The following is a 17,824-nucleotide window of genomic DNA, read 5'->3' as shown; positions in this document are numbered from 1 at the left end:
AAACATGGCTCAGCCAAGCAAGCAAAACTTGTGATCACACTGATAATGTGGTCCTATTCAGCAAAATGGGCCAAAAAATGACATAAAAAGCTTAATATCTGAAAAAGTATAAAAGTTATGACTACCAAAAGTCATAGCAGGCATCAGGAGAAAGAGCTGAACAGTTTAGAGTTTGAATGGTGAAAAACGGCTGAAAACTGAGGGAGTAGTTAAGCGGCAAAGAAAGTGGCAACTTGAAGAATAATAAAGGACTAGAAAAAATTGCATTTCCTGCGAAAATGCTGTGTGGATGCCTTACGCTGAAGATTTCTGCTGAAAAAAGCAGAAAAAGTTGAAAAAACAAAAAACATTGCCCTGAGCGAGATTCGAACCTGGCCTTTCTGATCTATAGGCGGCGTCTCACCTTACTGGACCAAACTGATTCTTACAAAGAAGAGGTGGAGAGACTGACAATTCTGGTGAAATTAGCAGAAGCTGCTTAGTATTGTGCTAATAAGAGGTGAAAAGGCTAAACATTTAGCAGAAAAGAGGTGAATCAGAAGAAGTTCTGCTGAAAAGAGGTAAAGAAGCAAAAAGATGAGTTGAAAAGAGGTGTAGAAGTGCTTGCTGAAGATGGCTGTATGTGTAATGACACACTGGAGAGTGTCAAGAAAGCAGAGCGCATGCAAGCAGGGAACATGTGTAGCAACTGTCACAGGTAGGATTCGAAACTCTGCCCCCGGGTCTCACGGCAGCTGCCCTACCCTCTGAGCCAAATGAGTTCTGGTCTCAAGCAAATATATGATGAGAGAGAAAATGTGCACTGTGGAGCAGAAGCTCAAATTAGCAGAAAAGAGGTGAAGAGGAAGAACTTTGTTGTGAAATGAGGTAAAGAAACTGAAATTTGTGCTTAAAACAAGTGAAAAAGCTGAACTCTGAAATCCTGCTAAAACAGTAGTAGAGGCTGATATTTTTCAGCTACTCACTGAGCCAAACTGGTTCTCACGTAACTGAAAAAAGGTGGAAAAGCTTAAAATTCTAATGAAAACAGCAGAAGAGGCTAAGTGCACTGTGGAGCAGGAGCTCTAATTAGCAGAAAAGAGGTGAAGAGGAATAATTTCTGCTGAAAAGAGGTAAAGAAGCAAAAAGCCGAGTTGAAAAGAAGTGTAGAAGCAGAAGTGCTTGCTGAAGATGGCTGTATGTGTAATGACACACTGGAGAGTGTCAAGAAAGCAGAGCGCATGCAAGCAGTGAACATGTGTAGCAGCTGTCACAGGTAGGATTCGAACCTCTGCCACCGGGTCTCACGACAGATGCCCTACCCTCTGAGCCAAATGAGTTCTGGTCACAAGCAAAGATATGATGAGAGGGAAAATGTGCACTGTGGAGCAGCAGCTCAAATTAGCAGAAAAGAGGTGAAGAGGAAGAACTTTGTTGTGAAATGAGGTAAAGAAACTGAAATTTGTGCTTAAAACAAGTGAAAAAGCTGAACTCTGAAATCCTGCTAAAACAGCAGAAGAGGCTGATATTTTTCAGCTACTCATTGAGCCAAACTGGTTCTCACGTAACTGAAAAAAGGTGGAAAAGCTTAAAATTCTAATGAAAACAGCAGAAGAGGCTGAGTGCACTGTGGAACAGAAGCTCAAATTAGCAGAAAAGAGGTGAAAACAGCAGAAGAGGGTGAGATTTGTGCTGATAAGAGGTGAAACTGCGGAACCAATCAGAGGTACTGCTTCTGTCTGCTTCATCAGGCTGTGTACTTGTATGTATTTCTGCCATAGACTGTTAACCAGAATCTGAGGTCCATATTAGAAAAGCTGCTAAAATCATTAAACTTTGCAGAATTGTAATAAATTATCAATATGAATTACCGGTCTGTGATAGTGTATAAATTTGTAGTTAAAAAAAAAACATGTGGGCCAAGGTGGAATCGAACCCACGACCTCTGGTCTGAAGAGCGGTGTCATTACCAATCGCGCCACCTCTAAGGGGGCGGGCGCTTTGAAAAAAAGGGTGATGAGGAGTCAGAATTAGATCGCGGTGAGACGCGAAAAACGCCGTTTTTTGGAGTTACAAAACGTCGTGTAACTCAAAAACTAGGTGGGATAGAAGCATAATTCTTGCACTGGGTGAATCAGCGGACTTTGGTGTACTTTGACTGCGATTTACATAGCTCTTTGTATCTCCGTCGCGGAGATATGACGAGAGAAGAAACGGCTTCATTTTCGGAATTTGAAAAATGAGAGGAGGACAGATTTCCACCCCTCAAACAAGTCTAACTCATCTCAGAACGGTAATAGGTGAGAAAATAATTCTTGAATTGTGAGTGTCAGGAGTGTCTGAAGATATACAGGGACAAGCCTCATGTCTTAACTTTGCTTCGTTAAGGAGATATGACGATTTGAAAATGCCTTCAGTTTCAGTATTTCAGCTCTGAGTTTCACAACCTCCCCATAGACTTTGAATGGGGAGTTTTTAGACCATGTGTCACTTCGAGGCAAATTGTGAAAAAAACGTAACTCTCACAATAATTATAGTGACACTGTCTTAAAGCCAGCAAAAATACCTACGTTTTGATGTATAATTTGTGGAAGTTGAGTGGAAATTGAGCGAGTAGCAAGGAGTTGTTCAGACATGAAGAGAAAATTCAGAACGGACGAGTGTGCAGTGGGAGTTAATTGCATAGCAACCATAGCAACACATGTATTTTCTGAAAAATCACAAAGTTGTAACTGAAAACTTAAAGAGTCATTACATGAAAACGGTAACAGATATGAAAAAGCTGAATCACACAGGAATAGCCCAATCATCTGAGAACGTTTTAAAGTTTGAATGGAGTTTCTAGGTGAAAGTATGAGGAAGTAGTTAAGTTTCAAAGACAAGCAAGTTTTAGCAGAATTGTAGAAGTTTCCCATTCATTTCAATGGGACAAATTAAAGGAAAAAAGTGTAATATTTTAAAAAGTATAATAGTAATAAGTACCAAAAGATATAGCAGTCGAAAGCAGAAATAGCAGAACAGTTTAGAGTTTGAATGGTAAAAATCGGCTGAAAACTGAGGGAGTAGTTAAGCGGCAAAGAAACGGAGCAACTAGAATAATAAAGGATAAAGAATAAAGAGAAACAGGATCTCAATAGTGTGGATGCCTACGGCATCCACCCAATAAAGAATAAAGAGAAACAGGAAAACAATAGTGTGGATGCCTTTCGGCATCCACACAACTAACTGACAGAATCTGGGGTCTGGTGTCAACTGGCATAGTTCCACCTGCTGAATACAATAATAAATTTTTGTTAGCAGCTGCACAGTTCACACAACACTAATGTTTGCTGTCAGATGCTTACTAAACACCTCATTGTAATGTTTCATCCCAGGTTTGTACTGTTGCACTCAGTTTAGTCACACACCCAATCATTGTACTTAGCTTGTAAAATAAAAATGTTTGAGATTGCTGTCATGTATTTGACAAAGCCAGTTTGTTCCATTGAAGCAGGCGTGCGTGTATGTCTAGGTGCAAGCTTCACATACATCAGAAACAAGAAACTCCGTCTGTTAGTCTCCGCTCATTTGCAACATTCTATTCACTTGTGTTATGATCAAATGATCTTTCCCTGATCTAATAACAATCAACTAATTTATATATCAATTCTTAACCAACTAAGTTGACAGGAAAAGATGAGGTAAACTGGTTTGCAATTTTTAATCATTCCTGCATCATATTTAGATGAGGCCCACAGGCTGTCAGACACCAGTGCATGAGAGGAGTCTGCACAGGGTGTGACCTGCAATAAACAATTAAACCACCATTTTCAACTGAGCGAACACAGTGAACAGTATAACAATAGACAGCATAACTGTTTTATAAGCATTCAGTTTTAGGGAGAACAACATTTTTGGCTCCTCCCTGACTTGCCAGTCACACGTTCTGTTACAATTGCGCACAAGTCTGCCCAGGTCTTCCCACCTGCAGTCAGTAGACCCAGTAAGGGAAATGTGTGGGGTGAATGCATCCATACAACTATTTTGTTCTTCAGTGAGTGAAATCACAAGCACAGCAAATGTAAAGCTTCAAAATAAATATTTCACAGTTAGTTTATCATTTTCAACTCTGTGTCTGTGAAGGTACTAAGTCATCCAGGTCATCGTAGTCACTCCCTAATTTATAGCCAAAGTATTCACTCATTGTGTCTTTATTGTTTTGCTAGCCTAGCTTAGCTCGTAGCTGACTCGCTAGCACCATGGCCTCTTCACCTGTCCCTCCTGCACTTTTCTGCTCATTGTGTCAGATGTTTAGTTACTCCTCGGCCTCCTTTAGTAAATGGTAAATGATACTTGTAACAAATGTAGCATATTTGCAGCTCTGGAGGCCAGGATTACTGAATTGGAGACTGATTCGCATCCTTTATTCACCTGTAGCTTGCCAGGCCCTTATACGCAGTGAAGCCGAAGATAGCGTAGGCCTCAGTAGCTGTTCCCCGGCAGACCCCAAGCAGCTGGGGAAAGAGGGTGACAGTGAGGAGGAAGCATAGTCCTAAACAGAAGCCCCAGGTACACCACCAACCTGTTCATGTGTCTAACCGTTTTTCCCCACTCGACGACACACCCGCCGGGGGTCAAACTCTGGTAATTGGTGATTCTGTTCTCAGACATGTGAAGCTAGAGACACCGGCAACCATAGTCAATTGTCTTCCAGGGGCCAGAGCAGGCGACATTGAAGGAAATTTAAAACTGCTGGCTAACGGTAAACGTAAATTCAGTAAAAAAGCAGCTTTATTAACTTAAACTGAGAACAAATAATCCAGATTTTCAAAAGAGCCAGCCAAACAAAGAATCCAACATCTACGAATCTTCAAACAAAACATTCTGCGAGGACGGACAAGACAATAAGCAAACAGCAATTTTGGACTTAAATACACACAAGGCAATTAGGGAGAGAGGAAACAGCTGGGGAAAAGACACAAGTGAACAGAATCCAACAACCCAACAGGACACAAAACTAAACAAACACCCTAAAAAAACAAAACAAAACAAAAAAAACAGGACTAAGACATATGAACTTGACAGAACTAAACAGGACAGACAGAAAGGGACACAAGGTAATGAGCGTTCTGAAACAGAATTGGTGCTCCCACTCCTTTATGCATTCCAAGGAAGAGGGAGGAAGTTACAAATTGATCATACCACACATCACGCGCCTCGCTATGAAACCTAACTGAACAATGGGTCTACTGTTTTACGGCCTTTGCGTTATCAGCACCTGTAAAGGGAGTTGTCTTCTCCAACTGCTGAGGCTGAAATAGGTTCATGTAGTTTTAGAAACTTTCACTGAAGTCTATCGCAGTGTCACAACTAAGCATATGCATATGCACTTAAATACTTTAAAGCAGGCGACATTGAAGGAAATTTAAAACTGCTGGCTAAGGGTAAACGTAAATTCAGTAAAATCATAATTCACGTTGGCAGTAATGACACCCGGTTGCGCCAATTCACTAAAATCAATATTGAATCGGTGTGCAACTTTGCCAAAACAATGTCGGACTCTGTAGTTTTCTCTGGTCCCTCCCCAATCAGACCAGGAGTGACATGTTTAGCCGCATGTTCTCCTTAAATTGGTGGCTGTCTGAGTGGTGTCCCAGAAACGATGTGGGCTTCATAGATAATTGGCAAACCTTCTGGAGGAAACCTGGTCTTGTTAGGAGAGACGGCATCCATCCCACTTTGGATGGAGCTGCTCTCATTTCTAGAAATATGGACAAATTTATTAAACCCCCCAAAATATGACTATCCAGAGTTGGGACCAGGAAGCAGAGTTGCAGCCTTACACGCCTCTCTGCAGCTTCTCTCCTCCTGCTACCCCCCCAAAAACCCATCTCAATAGAGACTGTGTCAGCTCCCAAAAAGACAAAAAACAAACTAAAAACCAGCAACAAACAACTTAAACATAAACAATCACAAAGAAAGAACAATACAGTATCAGCGGCAGCATCAGTGGCAGTAATTTTTCACACCAGCCTATTAATCAACCAAAGACCAAGACAGACTTTTAATTCATTTGAAAGCCTGATGCTTAGCCTTGTTCACCCCAGCTGTAAAACTCAGAAACCAGTCTTACTTGTTATCATCTATTGTCCACCTGGGCCTTACACAGAGTTTCTGTCTGTGTAAGGCAGAAACTCAGACTTTCTGTCTCAGACTTTTTATCTGATTTAGTTCTCAGCTCAGATAAAATAATTATTGTGGGTGATTTTAACATCCATGTAGATGCTAAAAATGACAGCCTCAACATGGCATTTAATCTGTTATTAGACTCAATTGGCTTCTCTCAAACTGTAAAAGAACCCACCCACCACTTTAATCACACTCTAGATCTTGTTTTATCATGTGGCATAGAAACTGAACATTTAACAGTGTTTCCTGAAAACCCTCTCCTGTCTGATCATTTCCTGATAACATTTACATTTACGATAATTGATTACACAGCGGTGGAGAACAGACTTCATTACAGTAGATGTCTTTCTGAAAGCGCTTTAACTACGTTTAAGAATACGTACGACTCTGGATACTGTAGCTCCGGTGAGAACTAAGGTCTCTAATCAGAAGTACCTGACTCCGTGGTATAATTCTCAAACACGTACCCTAAAGCAGATGACTCGTAAGCTGGAGAGGAAATGGCGTGTCACAAATTTAGAAGATCATCTTTTAGCCTGGAGAAATAGTTTGCTGCTTTATAAGAAAGCCCTCTGCAAAGCCAGAACATCTTACTATTCATCACTAATTGAAGAAAATAAGAACAACCCCAGGTTTCTCTTCAGCACTGTAGCCAGGCTGACAAAAAGTCAGAGCTCTTTTGAGCCAACAATCGTTAACTAGTAATGACTTCATGAACTTCTTCACAAATAAAATTTTAATTAGAGAAAATAAATTACTCAAAATCATCTCACAGATGTAATATTATCTACAGGTACTTTCAGTACCCTTGATATTCATTTAGACTCTTTTTCTCCAGTTGATCTTTCTGAGTTAACTTCAATAATTACTTCCTCCAAACCATCAACGTGTCTTTTAGACCCCATTCCTACAAAACTGCTCAAAGAAGTCCTGCCATTAATGAATGCTTCGATCTTAAATATGATCAACCTATCTCTAATAATCGGCTATGTACCACAGGCCTTCAAGCTAGCTGTAGTTAAACCTTTACTTAAAAAGCCATCTCTAGACCCAGCAGTCTTAGCTAATTATAGGCCAATCTCCAACCTTCCTGTCATATCAAAAATCCTTGAAAGAGTAGTTGTCAAACAGCTAACAGATCATCTGCAGAGGAATGGCTTATCTGAAGAGTTTCAGTCAGGTTTCAGAGCTCATCACAGCACAGAAACAGCTTTAGTGAAGGTTACAAATGATCTTCTTATGGCCTCTGACAGTGGACTCATCTCTGTGCTTGACCTGCTAGACCTCAGTGCAGCGTTCGATACTGTTGACCATAATATCCTATTAGAGCAATTAGAACATGCTGTAGGTATTACAGGTACTGCACTGCAGTGGTTTGTATCATATCTATCTAATAGACTCCAATTTGTACATGTAAATGGAGAGTCCTCTTCACACACTAAGGTCAATTATGGAGTTCCACAGGGTTCAGTGCTGGGTGCTAGCATACATTTTCACTGCTATGCTGATGACACCCAACGCTATCTATGCATGAAGCCAGATAACACACACCAATTAGTTAAACTGCAGGAATGTCTTAAAAGACATAAAGACCTGGATGGCTGCTAACTTTCTGCTTCTTAATTCAGATAAAACTGAGGTTATTGTAATAAACCCTGAAAATCTTAGAAATATGGTATCTAACCAGATTCTTACTCTGAATGGCATTACCTTGGCCTCCAGTAACGCTGTGAGGAGCCTTGGAGACATTTTTGACCAAGACATGTCCTTCAATGCGCATATTAAACAAATATGTAAGACTGCGTTCTTCCATTTGCGCAACATCTCTAGTGTGACGCTGCAGCAAGAGTACTGACAGGGACTAGAAAGAGAGAGCATATTTCTCCTGTTTTGGCTTCCCTTCATTGGCTTCCTGTTAAATCCATAATTGAATTCAAAATCCTGCTCCTCACATACAAGGTCTTAAATAATCAGGCCCCATCTTATCTTAATGACCTTGTAGTACCATATCACCCTATTAGAGCACTTCGCTCTCGCTCTGCAGGCCAACTTGTTGTTGTTTACTTGAGTATTTAAAAGTAGGATGGGAGGGAGAGCCTTCAGTTTTCAGGCCCCTCTTCTGTGGAACCAGCTTCCAGTTTGGATTTGGGAGACAGACACTATCTCTACTTTTAAGATTAGGCTTAAAACTTTCCTTTTTGCTAAAGCATATAGTTAGGGCTGGACCAGGTGACCCTGAATCCTCCCTTAGTTATGCTGCAATAGATGTAGGCTGCCGGGGATTCCCATGATGCATTGAGTTTTTCCTTTCCAGTCACCTTCCTCACTCACTATGTGTTAATAGACCTCTCTGCATTGAATCATATCTGTTATTAATCTCTGTCTCTCTTCCACAGCATGTCTTTATCCTGTCTTCCTTCTCTCACCCCAACTGGTCGCCCCTCCCTGAGCCTGGTTCTGCTGGTTCTTCCTGTTAAAAGGGAGTTTTTCCTTCCCACTGTCGCCAAAATTCTTGCCCATAGGGGGTCATGATTGTTGGGTTTTTCTCTGTATGTATTATTGTAGGGTCTACCTACAATATAAAGCGCCTTGAGATGACTGTTGTTGGGATTTAGCGCTATATAAATAAAATTGAATTGAATTAAGGAATTAAGGAAAAGCGTCTGGACTTCTTTAAGTTGCTTGAAGACGTTTCACCTTACATCCTAGAAGCTTCTTCAGTTCTAGGGTCAAATGGTGGAGAGTCCCAGATTTAAGCCCTGTGGGAGTGTCCCTCCAAGAGGGACAATGAGCCCCCTAATGATCTTCTAACTAATCACACGAGCCAAGGTATGAAAACAGGTGTAGGTCAAAAATCAGCCAAGGTTTCGGGTGAGCTCATTGTGAAACCTAACCTCACCGTATCATGTGATTTCCTGAAGTCAGATGGCCCAGGATGTGAGTGGCTCCGGAGTCTACAAGAAATTCCACCTTCTCACTACACACAGACATTGTATACATAGGCAGAGATTTATAGGCTTTGTTTGTTAAATGTACATAGTGCCCTTTGGATGGCATGAAATGCATTCTAAGTGTTCAATGGCTTCTTGCAACAGAGTCTGTGTGCATGTGGAGCATTTTTGCATGTCAGCATGAGCACTTGTTAGCAGCATCCCTTTTATCCCCTCACACACAACTCTCTGTATCTTTTAGTTACAACAGGTTTTTGTCCCACAGGCTGTTGCTGGGCAGAGAGCAACTCCCACTATCTTTTCCAAGGAAGTTCCTGGCACTGGTCATCTTGGGAATTTTGTACTTCTATGACCTACACAGTTAGCAGATAACATAGTCAAACATCGTTAAGCAAAGCTGAGCAGTTTTCACATACTTCATCCAAGCATGCAAAGGATATACAAAAATTCTAGAATGAGATTATAAACACCTACATCTAAATGTCTGACAATGTGAAAACTAGAATTTTCCCCACTGCACACCAAACCATCAGCAAACTTGATTTTGTAAGTTTTTGTTAGATTATTTTAAATTAACCACTCATGCTTTCACATCCATTTTTTCTGAACTTTCTACACCCAAAAGTTGCTCAACTAAATTTCTGTTTCCGATTAGTGGTGGCTAGTTTGCTTCCATGAACTGACTTACAGAAAATGTTTCTGGGTCATGATGAGATAACAGGGTTAGAATTAGACAGGGATGCATAAGAGAACATTATGAGAAACGTGACAAACACTCAGGACTAGTCATGTACTGTGTGAGGCAGGCAGGATTGAGGACCCAAAATACAGACTCTCAGATAAGGCTAAACTTAATCCTCAGCTTTAATACTGGAAACCAAATGTACATAAAACAAAACTGGGAGGCATAGGAAAACTAAACAAACAGGCTGGCAGAACACAGCCCCCCCGACTGTTCGTTCTCCCTGTTTGAGGGAGACCGGGATGCAGGACAGAGGGAGACGCAGACACTAAATACAAGAGGAAATCAAGGCAAAGAGGAAACATCTGGGAAACACAGCTGGCAAAAATCTAACAGACGAGACAGGTGGATGCAAAACTGAAAATGACGCACACCAGACAGGAGACCATTACTGAAAGTAAAACATGAAGTACGAGGAACGCACACACCGAGGCGCAGACTGATGGAGCTCAAGGAACTAGAAATACTGAATAAACTCAAGAGTGTAAACAAACTGAACTAGGAAACATAAGATACACAGAAAACACAATGAATGACAAGACTCAAAATTCTATTAACAGAAATGTACAATCCATGGAGAACAAGCTCGATGACCTAAGAGCAAGGGTCACCTTCCAACGTGACATGAGGGACTGCAACATTCTGTGCTTCACGGAGACATGGCTGACCCCCACCGTGCCGGACCAGGCCGTAACGCCATCGGATTCATTCTTTGTGCTCCGCGCGGACAGAACGGCAGAGTCGAACAAAACCAAAGGTGGAGGAGTGTGTTTCATGGTAAACAGAAAGTGGTGTGATGCCAGGAGCATTTCTACTCTTTCCAGCGGCTGCTCGCCACATCTGGAGTTCCTGATCATTAAGTGCCGCCCTTTCTATCTGCCCCGTGAGTTCACCTCGGTCATCGCCACGGTGGTCTACATCCCACCCCAAGCGGACACAGGTATGGCTTTGTCCGAATTACATGATGTGCTGAGCTTGCTTCAAAACAAGGACCCGGGCGCAGCCCTCATTGTAGCAGGAGACTTTAACAAAGCGAACCTCAGACAAGTCATGCCAAACTTTTACCAGCATGTCTTGTGTCCAACGAGAGTGGATCGAATTTTGGATCACTGCTACACGCCATACAAGCAGGGCTACAAAGCTGTCTCACACCCGGCTTTTGGGAAGTCTGACCACAACGCCATCTTCCTCATTCCCCAGTATAAACAAAGCATACGGATGGAAGACGTAACCACGAGAGAGGTAAAACGGTGGACTGCCCAATCAGAAGCTACGCTACAGGACGCACTCAACGACGTCGACTGGGACATGTTCAGAGCATGCGCAGTCGACATCAACGAGTTTACGGAAGTAGCAGTATGCTTCGTCAATATGCTAGCGGAGGAGATTATCCCCACTGCGAGAGTCACCACATTCCCAAACCAGAAACCGTGGATGGACAGATCGATCCGCACTGCAGTAAACGCCAGGACCGCCTCCTACAACGCGGGTCTCGCCACTGGCGATATGAGCGCCTACAATGCGGCCTCATACGGCGTGCGGCGCGCGGTGAGAGATGCCAAACGCCGGTACCGGGAACGTGTGGAATCCTGCTTCCACCAGGGCAACACACGGAGTATGTGGCACGGACTACGCACCATTACGGACTACAAAGCCAGGGACACTGCGCCGATCAACGCCGACTCTGCATTCACCAACGAGCTGAATCGGTTCTACGCCCGTTTCGAGGTTAGCCAGGCGGCTAATGCTATCTGCCGCCTGACTACCGAGGACAGTGACGTCATCAGCGAGAGACCGGTGACCAGCATCGCGGAGCATGACGTCCGAGTGGCATTGAGGAGAGTGAACACAAGGAAAGCAGCGGGGACCAGCTAGCAGGTGTGTTCACTTACATCTTCAACGAGTCCCTGGTGAAGTCTGTGGTCCCCACATGCTTCAAAAGATCCACCATCATCCCTGTGCCCAAGAACAGCAAACCCTCATCCCTGAACGATTACCGGCCAGTTGCACTGACCTCGGTAGTAATGAAGGTGTTTGAGAGGCTGCTGAAGAACATCATCTCCTCCTCCATCCCAGACACCACAGATCCGCTGCAGTTCGCCTACAGATCCAACAGATCCACAGAGGATGCCATCGCCCACGTCCTACACACCACTCTCAGCCACGTGGACAAGAAACAGGGTAACTATGTGCGAATGCTGTTTGTTGATTACAGTTCAGCGTTTAACACAATAGTGCCCTGCAGACTGTTCACAAAGCTCAGGGATCTGGGACTTAACAGCCGTCTGTGTGCATGGGTGTTGGACTTCCTCACTGGCAGAACTCAGGTGGTGAGGGTGGGTAGATGCGTCTCTAACAGCATCACCATCAACACAGGAGCACCTCAGGGATGTGTCCTCTGGTCACTGCTCTACTCCCGCTACACTTCAGACTGTGTGGCCACCCATGGCTCCAACACCATTGTGAAGTTTGCTGACGACAGTGGTGTTGGGTGCCATCTCCAACAACGATGAGGCGGCCTACATGGATGAAGTGAAGAATCTGGCATCATGGTGCCAGGACAACCACCTCCAGCTGAATGTCGGCAAGACCAAGGAGCTGGTGGTGGACTTCAGAAGGGGTCAGCACAGAGACTACAAGCCCATTATCATCAATGGAGCTCCAGTGGAGAGGGTGCAGTCCTTCAAGTATCTTGGTGTCCACATCTCCTCAGACCTGACATGGGCTGCCCACATTCAGGTCCAGACCAAAAAGGCTAGGCAGCGCCTGTATCACCTACGACAACTGAGGAAGTTCAGGGTCTCTCCAAAGATCCTCAGGATTTTCTATACAGGCGCTGTGGAGAGCATCCTCACACAGAACATGACATCGTGGTTTGGGAACAGCTGTGTGAAGGACCAAAAAGCTCTCCAGAGAGTGATCCGTACAGCAGAACGCTGCTGCAGGATTGCTCTCCCCCCGCTTCAGGACACCTACACCAGGAGATGCCGGACTAGAGCAGCGCAGATACTGAAGGACCCGTCCCATCCTGGCAACAAACTGTTCCAACTTCTGCAATCTGGTAGAAGGTTCCGCATCCTCCGGGCAAGGACAGAGAGACTCAAGAGGAGCTTCTATCCCCAAGCCATCCGGGCCCTAAACACACACACCCGCCCTCTCACATCATCTATAATTGACTGAGACAGGACTCTCTTCCAGACACTCTAAACCAAGGCACAATGTACATTCCAAATTCCTTTAATTTTAAATATGTCTATATTGTCTATCCTGTAAAATAGTCAGATGTCTATTCATATTAATGTACAGAATTCACCTGCTTGCTGCTACTACTGCACATTCATTCACCCAATGTATATACTATATATTTATATAATGTTCTTCCTCTACCCCCCCCCCCTCATTTTTCCACATGTCGAGGAGCATGTCAGGCTACATTTCACTGTGTGTCATACTTGTATAACTATGCATGTGACAAATAAAGAAACTTGAACCCTTGAAAACAGGGTCAAACCAGCAGTTTAAGTCTCCGCCAAGTATCAAAGAGTACGAGCCTACGTCTGGTAAATTCGAAAAAAGATGTTTGAAAAACTTGGGATCATCTGTGTTAGGAGGATATGCATTGACCAAAACTACCTGTACGTTATACAACCTCCCTGAAACAATGACAAAACAACCATGTTGATCTGAAATAACATATTGTTTGAATGGAACCCTGGGGCTGATGAGAATTGATACTCCTCTGGCCTTGGCCTCAAAACATAAATGAAACTGCTGCCCCGCCCACCGAGACATAAGCCCTGAGTTAACCTCTGACATGGGTTTCTTGTAAAAGGGCAATGGAGGCATTTTCTTGTTTAATTTGAGCAAAAACCTTTCCTCTCTTAATAGGATGGTTTAACGTTCCAGCTGAGCAGATTTATGGGACTAATCATGTAAGATTATAGAAAGATAATGAAGGGATGCAAAAACAGAAAAGCATGAGAGAAGCCCAGAACAGAACATGGTATAACACCTGTTGTGGAAGTTTTCCATTTGAATAAAGCCTGCAGACGAGCGGTGAGTAGTAGCTAACATTCTTTAATCCAAACACACAAAGAACAGAAAACCAAGCTTGTGGAGAGCCTACATGACTGCGGGGCAGGTCAGCAGAGTCTCCCTGAGCCTAGCATGGCTCTCAGTTAAATACCTTCTCCAGGAACAAAAGGCAGTACACAGCTGTTTCACACCTTAAGGTTCACACTCCCTTGCTACCTCCCAGAGTCCTCGAAGAGACAAAAGACTCTTCCTGTGGAGTTCCTGCTTCCCCCAACTTCCTTACTACACCTCCACCAGTTGTCTTACTGTATGAGTGTGAGACTTGTTAAAATCAAGTGGCACCAATGCATTATACAATAAAATAATGTGATTAATACACAAGTAAAAGAAATTCCTATACACACCCAATATGAGTTCTGTGGGTTGAAAAAAGAGACTCTCCAACAACACATAAAACAAACCCCCCGATCCCCTCTCCCTCACCTAGGGTTGCCAACCGTCCCTTAAAAAACGGAATCGTCCCGTATTTAGAAACAAAAGTACACGTCCCGTATTGAGCTAATAAGGGACGCACTTTGTCCCGTAATACAGTGAGAATCAAAAGTAGTCTATAACTTTTAATGGAATTAACACTTTGTTTGAAAACATAATTCCCAGCCCCTCTCCTGCTTTGTGACCAATGAGCTGACAGCACACTTATGACAATTCGAGTATGACAAGTCAGATTACCGCTCATCTCATTGGTTGAGGAAAGGTCGCTTACGGAGAAAATACCGGAAGACAACCGATGACCACAACAACAAGCATGACCAACAGGGAAACAAACGCCGACACTGCGGTGCAAGTCTCGGACGGCACACTGTGCGTCCATAAAATGAAGGTTATAACAGAAAATCTGTCGCTCGCTCTCTCTGTCTTTCACTCACACAGACACACCACCACATCAACTTTGCTAAATTGCTAATGAAAAACATTGATCAGGCAGCTGTGATTGAGCAGCAATGTAAATCCAACTATTTTCACGGTTGTTGTGGTCGTGATAATTTTGTGATGCCACATGGAAAAGGCTCGGATGAGCTTTCCAAAGTTCTACAAGTTGTGCCTCCATCGCTTGTGTCCAGATCACACGCTGCACAGCTGTGCTGCAACGTCTTTTTCACCGACGTTTACGTGTTTGCGCGTGAGCAGCTGCGGTGACACCCTCACGAGCGATTGATGATCGGGAGCTGGTCGTGAGGTGTTAATCGCTTCTCGTTACCCCACGTATACTACACGACGCACGATGAAGGCCAAAATCGGGCTGATCACCAAATCGGTCGCACGACTCAAAAATCGTCTCAAAATGGGCCAAAAATCGCACAGTGTGAGCCCAGCATTAGAGCAGCAATGTTTGTTCGCTCAGAGAAAGAAAAAAAAAAGGCTGCAAAAGTACAGGGAGGAATGGGAAAAGGAAAACACCTGGCTGGAAAAGTGCACTATAAAGCGCACTGCACTGTGTGCTGGCGCACTTTTTCCATAGGCATGCTTCTATTGGTGGGCACATGAAGAACATGAGGGGCGTGAAAGCTCGGGGAACCCTTTACCAATTTTTTGTCCGCCAGGCCATGGCAGAAGCAGATATGGTATGTAAACACTGGTTTGTTTTTTTAAAACCCTCTGGTTAAGGTTAATATGGGCATGTGCAGTGAATATCAGGGCTATGTGGCCAGAAGTGTAATAATATAATTTATTTTGTGTAATAAACAACTGCAAGGATAGATGATTACAACAAATAGATCACTAATACATAAAAGTAATACATAGATGAATAATGATGATGAGTTAAGATGCGTAATCATGGGAACAAGTGGGTTTACAAACAGGAGCAGCTGATTAGCTTTAGAAAAGCTGAAATAATACCTCAACTGAAGCCAACTGTACTAAATGCACTAAATGTGCACTGTTACAAGAATATTTTTCGTTCTATTGCTTTCTATTAATTTATATAATTTTAAGTTAAGCAGAACAGAGTTCTTTTAAAGAAAGATTTACTTATATTCTCAAAAGTTAAGCATGACAGGCTTCTGTTTAAGAAAGAGACCTGTTTTACTGTGTTAATGTTGTCATTGTGAGCTAAAAATAAATGGCTAAATGATCATTTGTTTCCCATATGGTCATATCACAAAGAATATGCATCTGCTTAAATCAAGTTCAAGTCAAATGGTTAAAAAATAATTTCACACACAAAAAAAGAGCTACCACACTGGGAAGGGTGAAGACAACTGGGTTGCCCGGCCCTGGCCACGAGGTGTCCCTTATTTATTTTTCAGGGAGTTGGCAACCCTACCCTCACCCCAACCAAAGGACAGCTGGAGAACACAGCAGCAAGCTCCCCTGTACAACACGTCAGCAATTGCGATTGCTCCACTCCATTACATTGCTGCTCCACTAATCCCCCCTCCTCACACACACACACACACACACACACACACACACACACACACACACACACACACACACACACACACACACACCTTAGGAAATGCAATTCCTTTACTGTAAAGGGCAGTGAGTGTGACTCCACCCCCGGTCAAGATTATATAAAGATGAAGTGATATGCTTTCAGTTTTAACTCTTCCCTTCTCTTCTGCTTGCAGACCGGCTGGTGTGAAATATTAAAACCTGTAAGTATTCTACGCATCTCTACTGACTGATTGATTCACACATTCCTGATACTTTTAAATGCATATTGTGGATACAAGCTCATCTATATTCTCTCCTTTTAGAATCATGAGCAGAAACTTCTTGTCCAAAAATGATGAGCTCCGCAGGGGAGACTACCTGGTGTCCAACAACAAGCAGTTCAAAGCTATATTTCAGGTGACTAAATGTTCTCAGTTCAGAAGCTCATAAAAGCCTTGTTTCCCAGTCATGCGTGCTGACAGTTATCTAACATATAATTTATGGCTACAGGATGATGGTAACTTTGTCATCTATGGCTGGAAGCCTTTGTGGGCTTCAGACACCTATGGATCAGACGCCGTCCGTCTGTGCATGCAGGCTGACTGCAACCTGGTCATGTACAACAAGTGTGACACGCCTAGGTGGCACACAAGCTCTGTCAGACCTGACTGCAACATGTGCCGTCTTCAACTGACCGATGACGGCAAACTGGTGGTGAACAGAGAGTGCGAAGAAATCTGGAGCTCTGAAAAGTCCAAAGGCATGAAGTGATGCTTGTGTGCAACCATCCTTTGGCATAAACCTTCAGCGATGCTGTTAAAGCAACATATACCAGCGCATAAACAAGCTTTTCCTTTTTCTTTCTGGTTAGCTTTGATCAGACTCTGAATTTCAACCTGAATTGTAAACAAATGGCAAAAAATAAATAAAATGAAAGGTATTTGACCAACCTCTTGTGTTTATATTTTGGCCATTAAAGAGATTTTCTTAAGAATTAATATTGTTGCAAAGGTGTAGGAAGCAGTCTTAAAACTTTGAGGAGTGTTGCTGATATAAAACTAACACAGATTTTGTAAATTCCTCCACTGACCATTAGACACGTTTTCATTTTTATTTCTTCTTCCCTGAAAGTATCTTCATGTGGTCTAGCCTTGTTAGCATCTGATATTTTTCCTTGAGCCAGTTTTTTTTTTCAGTTTATGTTCTCTTTTGGCTTAGTTTTTAATAAAAGAGCATCTCAATTCATTGTGTAGATGACAATTATTTGTCCTGTTTTTATTCAGGTTTTCTAATTTTATGTTTCCTTTCTTAAACTCTGTAATTTCATCCTGTGTTGGGTGTTATTTAATTATTTTAGATGTACAGCATATTGGTCAACAGCTGTACTTTAAATGTGCTAGAGAAACAAACTTGACTCACTTTATGAGTGCGTCTGCGTCTTTGTGTGTCTGCATGTGTTGGACGTCACGTCTTTGCAGACACACAAAGACACACAGACACACCTCAG

The 17,824-nt window shown here is 42.9% G+C and overlaps 1 protein-coding gene across 4 annotated transcripts; it reads left to right on the top strand.

The window, feature by feature from the left end:
• Window positions 1–274: 274 nt before the first annotated feature.
• LOC308386085 (B-type lectin plumieribetin-like) lies at window positions 275–17,503 on the top strand. 4 transcript variants are annotated; one of them, XM_080865373.1, is made up of 4 exons: window positions 275–2,272; window positions 16,512–16,538; window positions 16,641–16,734; window positions 16,828–17,503. In XM_080865373.1, the coding sequence occupies exons 3-4, from the start codon at window positions 16,645–16,647 to the stop codon at window positions 17,086–17,088; spliced, it is 351 nt and encodes a 116-aa protein (XP_080721499.1). In that variant the 5' UTR covers window positions 275–2,272; window positions 16,512–16,538; window positions 16,641–16,644; the 3' UTR covers window positions 17,089–17,503. The 4 variants fall into 4 exon arrangements, with proteins under 4 accessions (XP_080721499.1, XP_080721497.1, XP_080721498.1 ...); XM_080865371.1 differs by having other exon boundaries at window positions 275–2,279; XM_080865372.1 differs by lacking the exon at window positions 275–2,272 and adding an exon at window positions 14,378–14,755.
• Window positions 17,504–17,824: the final 321 nt, after the last annotated feature.

The sequence above is a fragment of the Rhamphochromis sp. 'chilingali' genome, assembly GCF_963969265.1.
Source record: "Rhamphochromis sp. 'chilingali' genome assembly, chromosome: 18".
Lineage (NCBI taxonomy): Eukaryota > Metazoa > Chordata > Actinopteri > Cichliformes > Cichlidae > Rhamphochromis > Rhamphochromis sp. 'chilingali'.
This window is presented reverse-complemented; position numbering and strand designations above follow the sequence as displayed.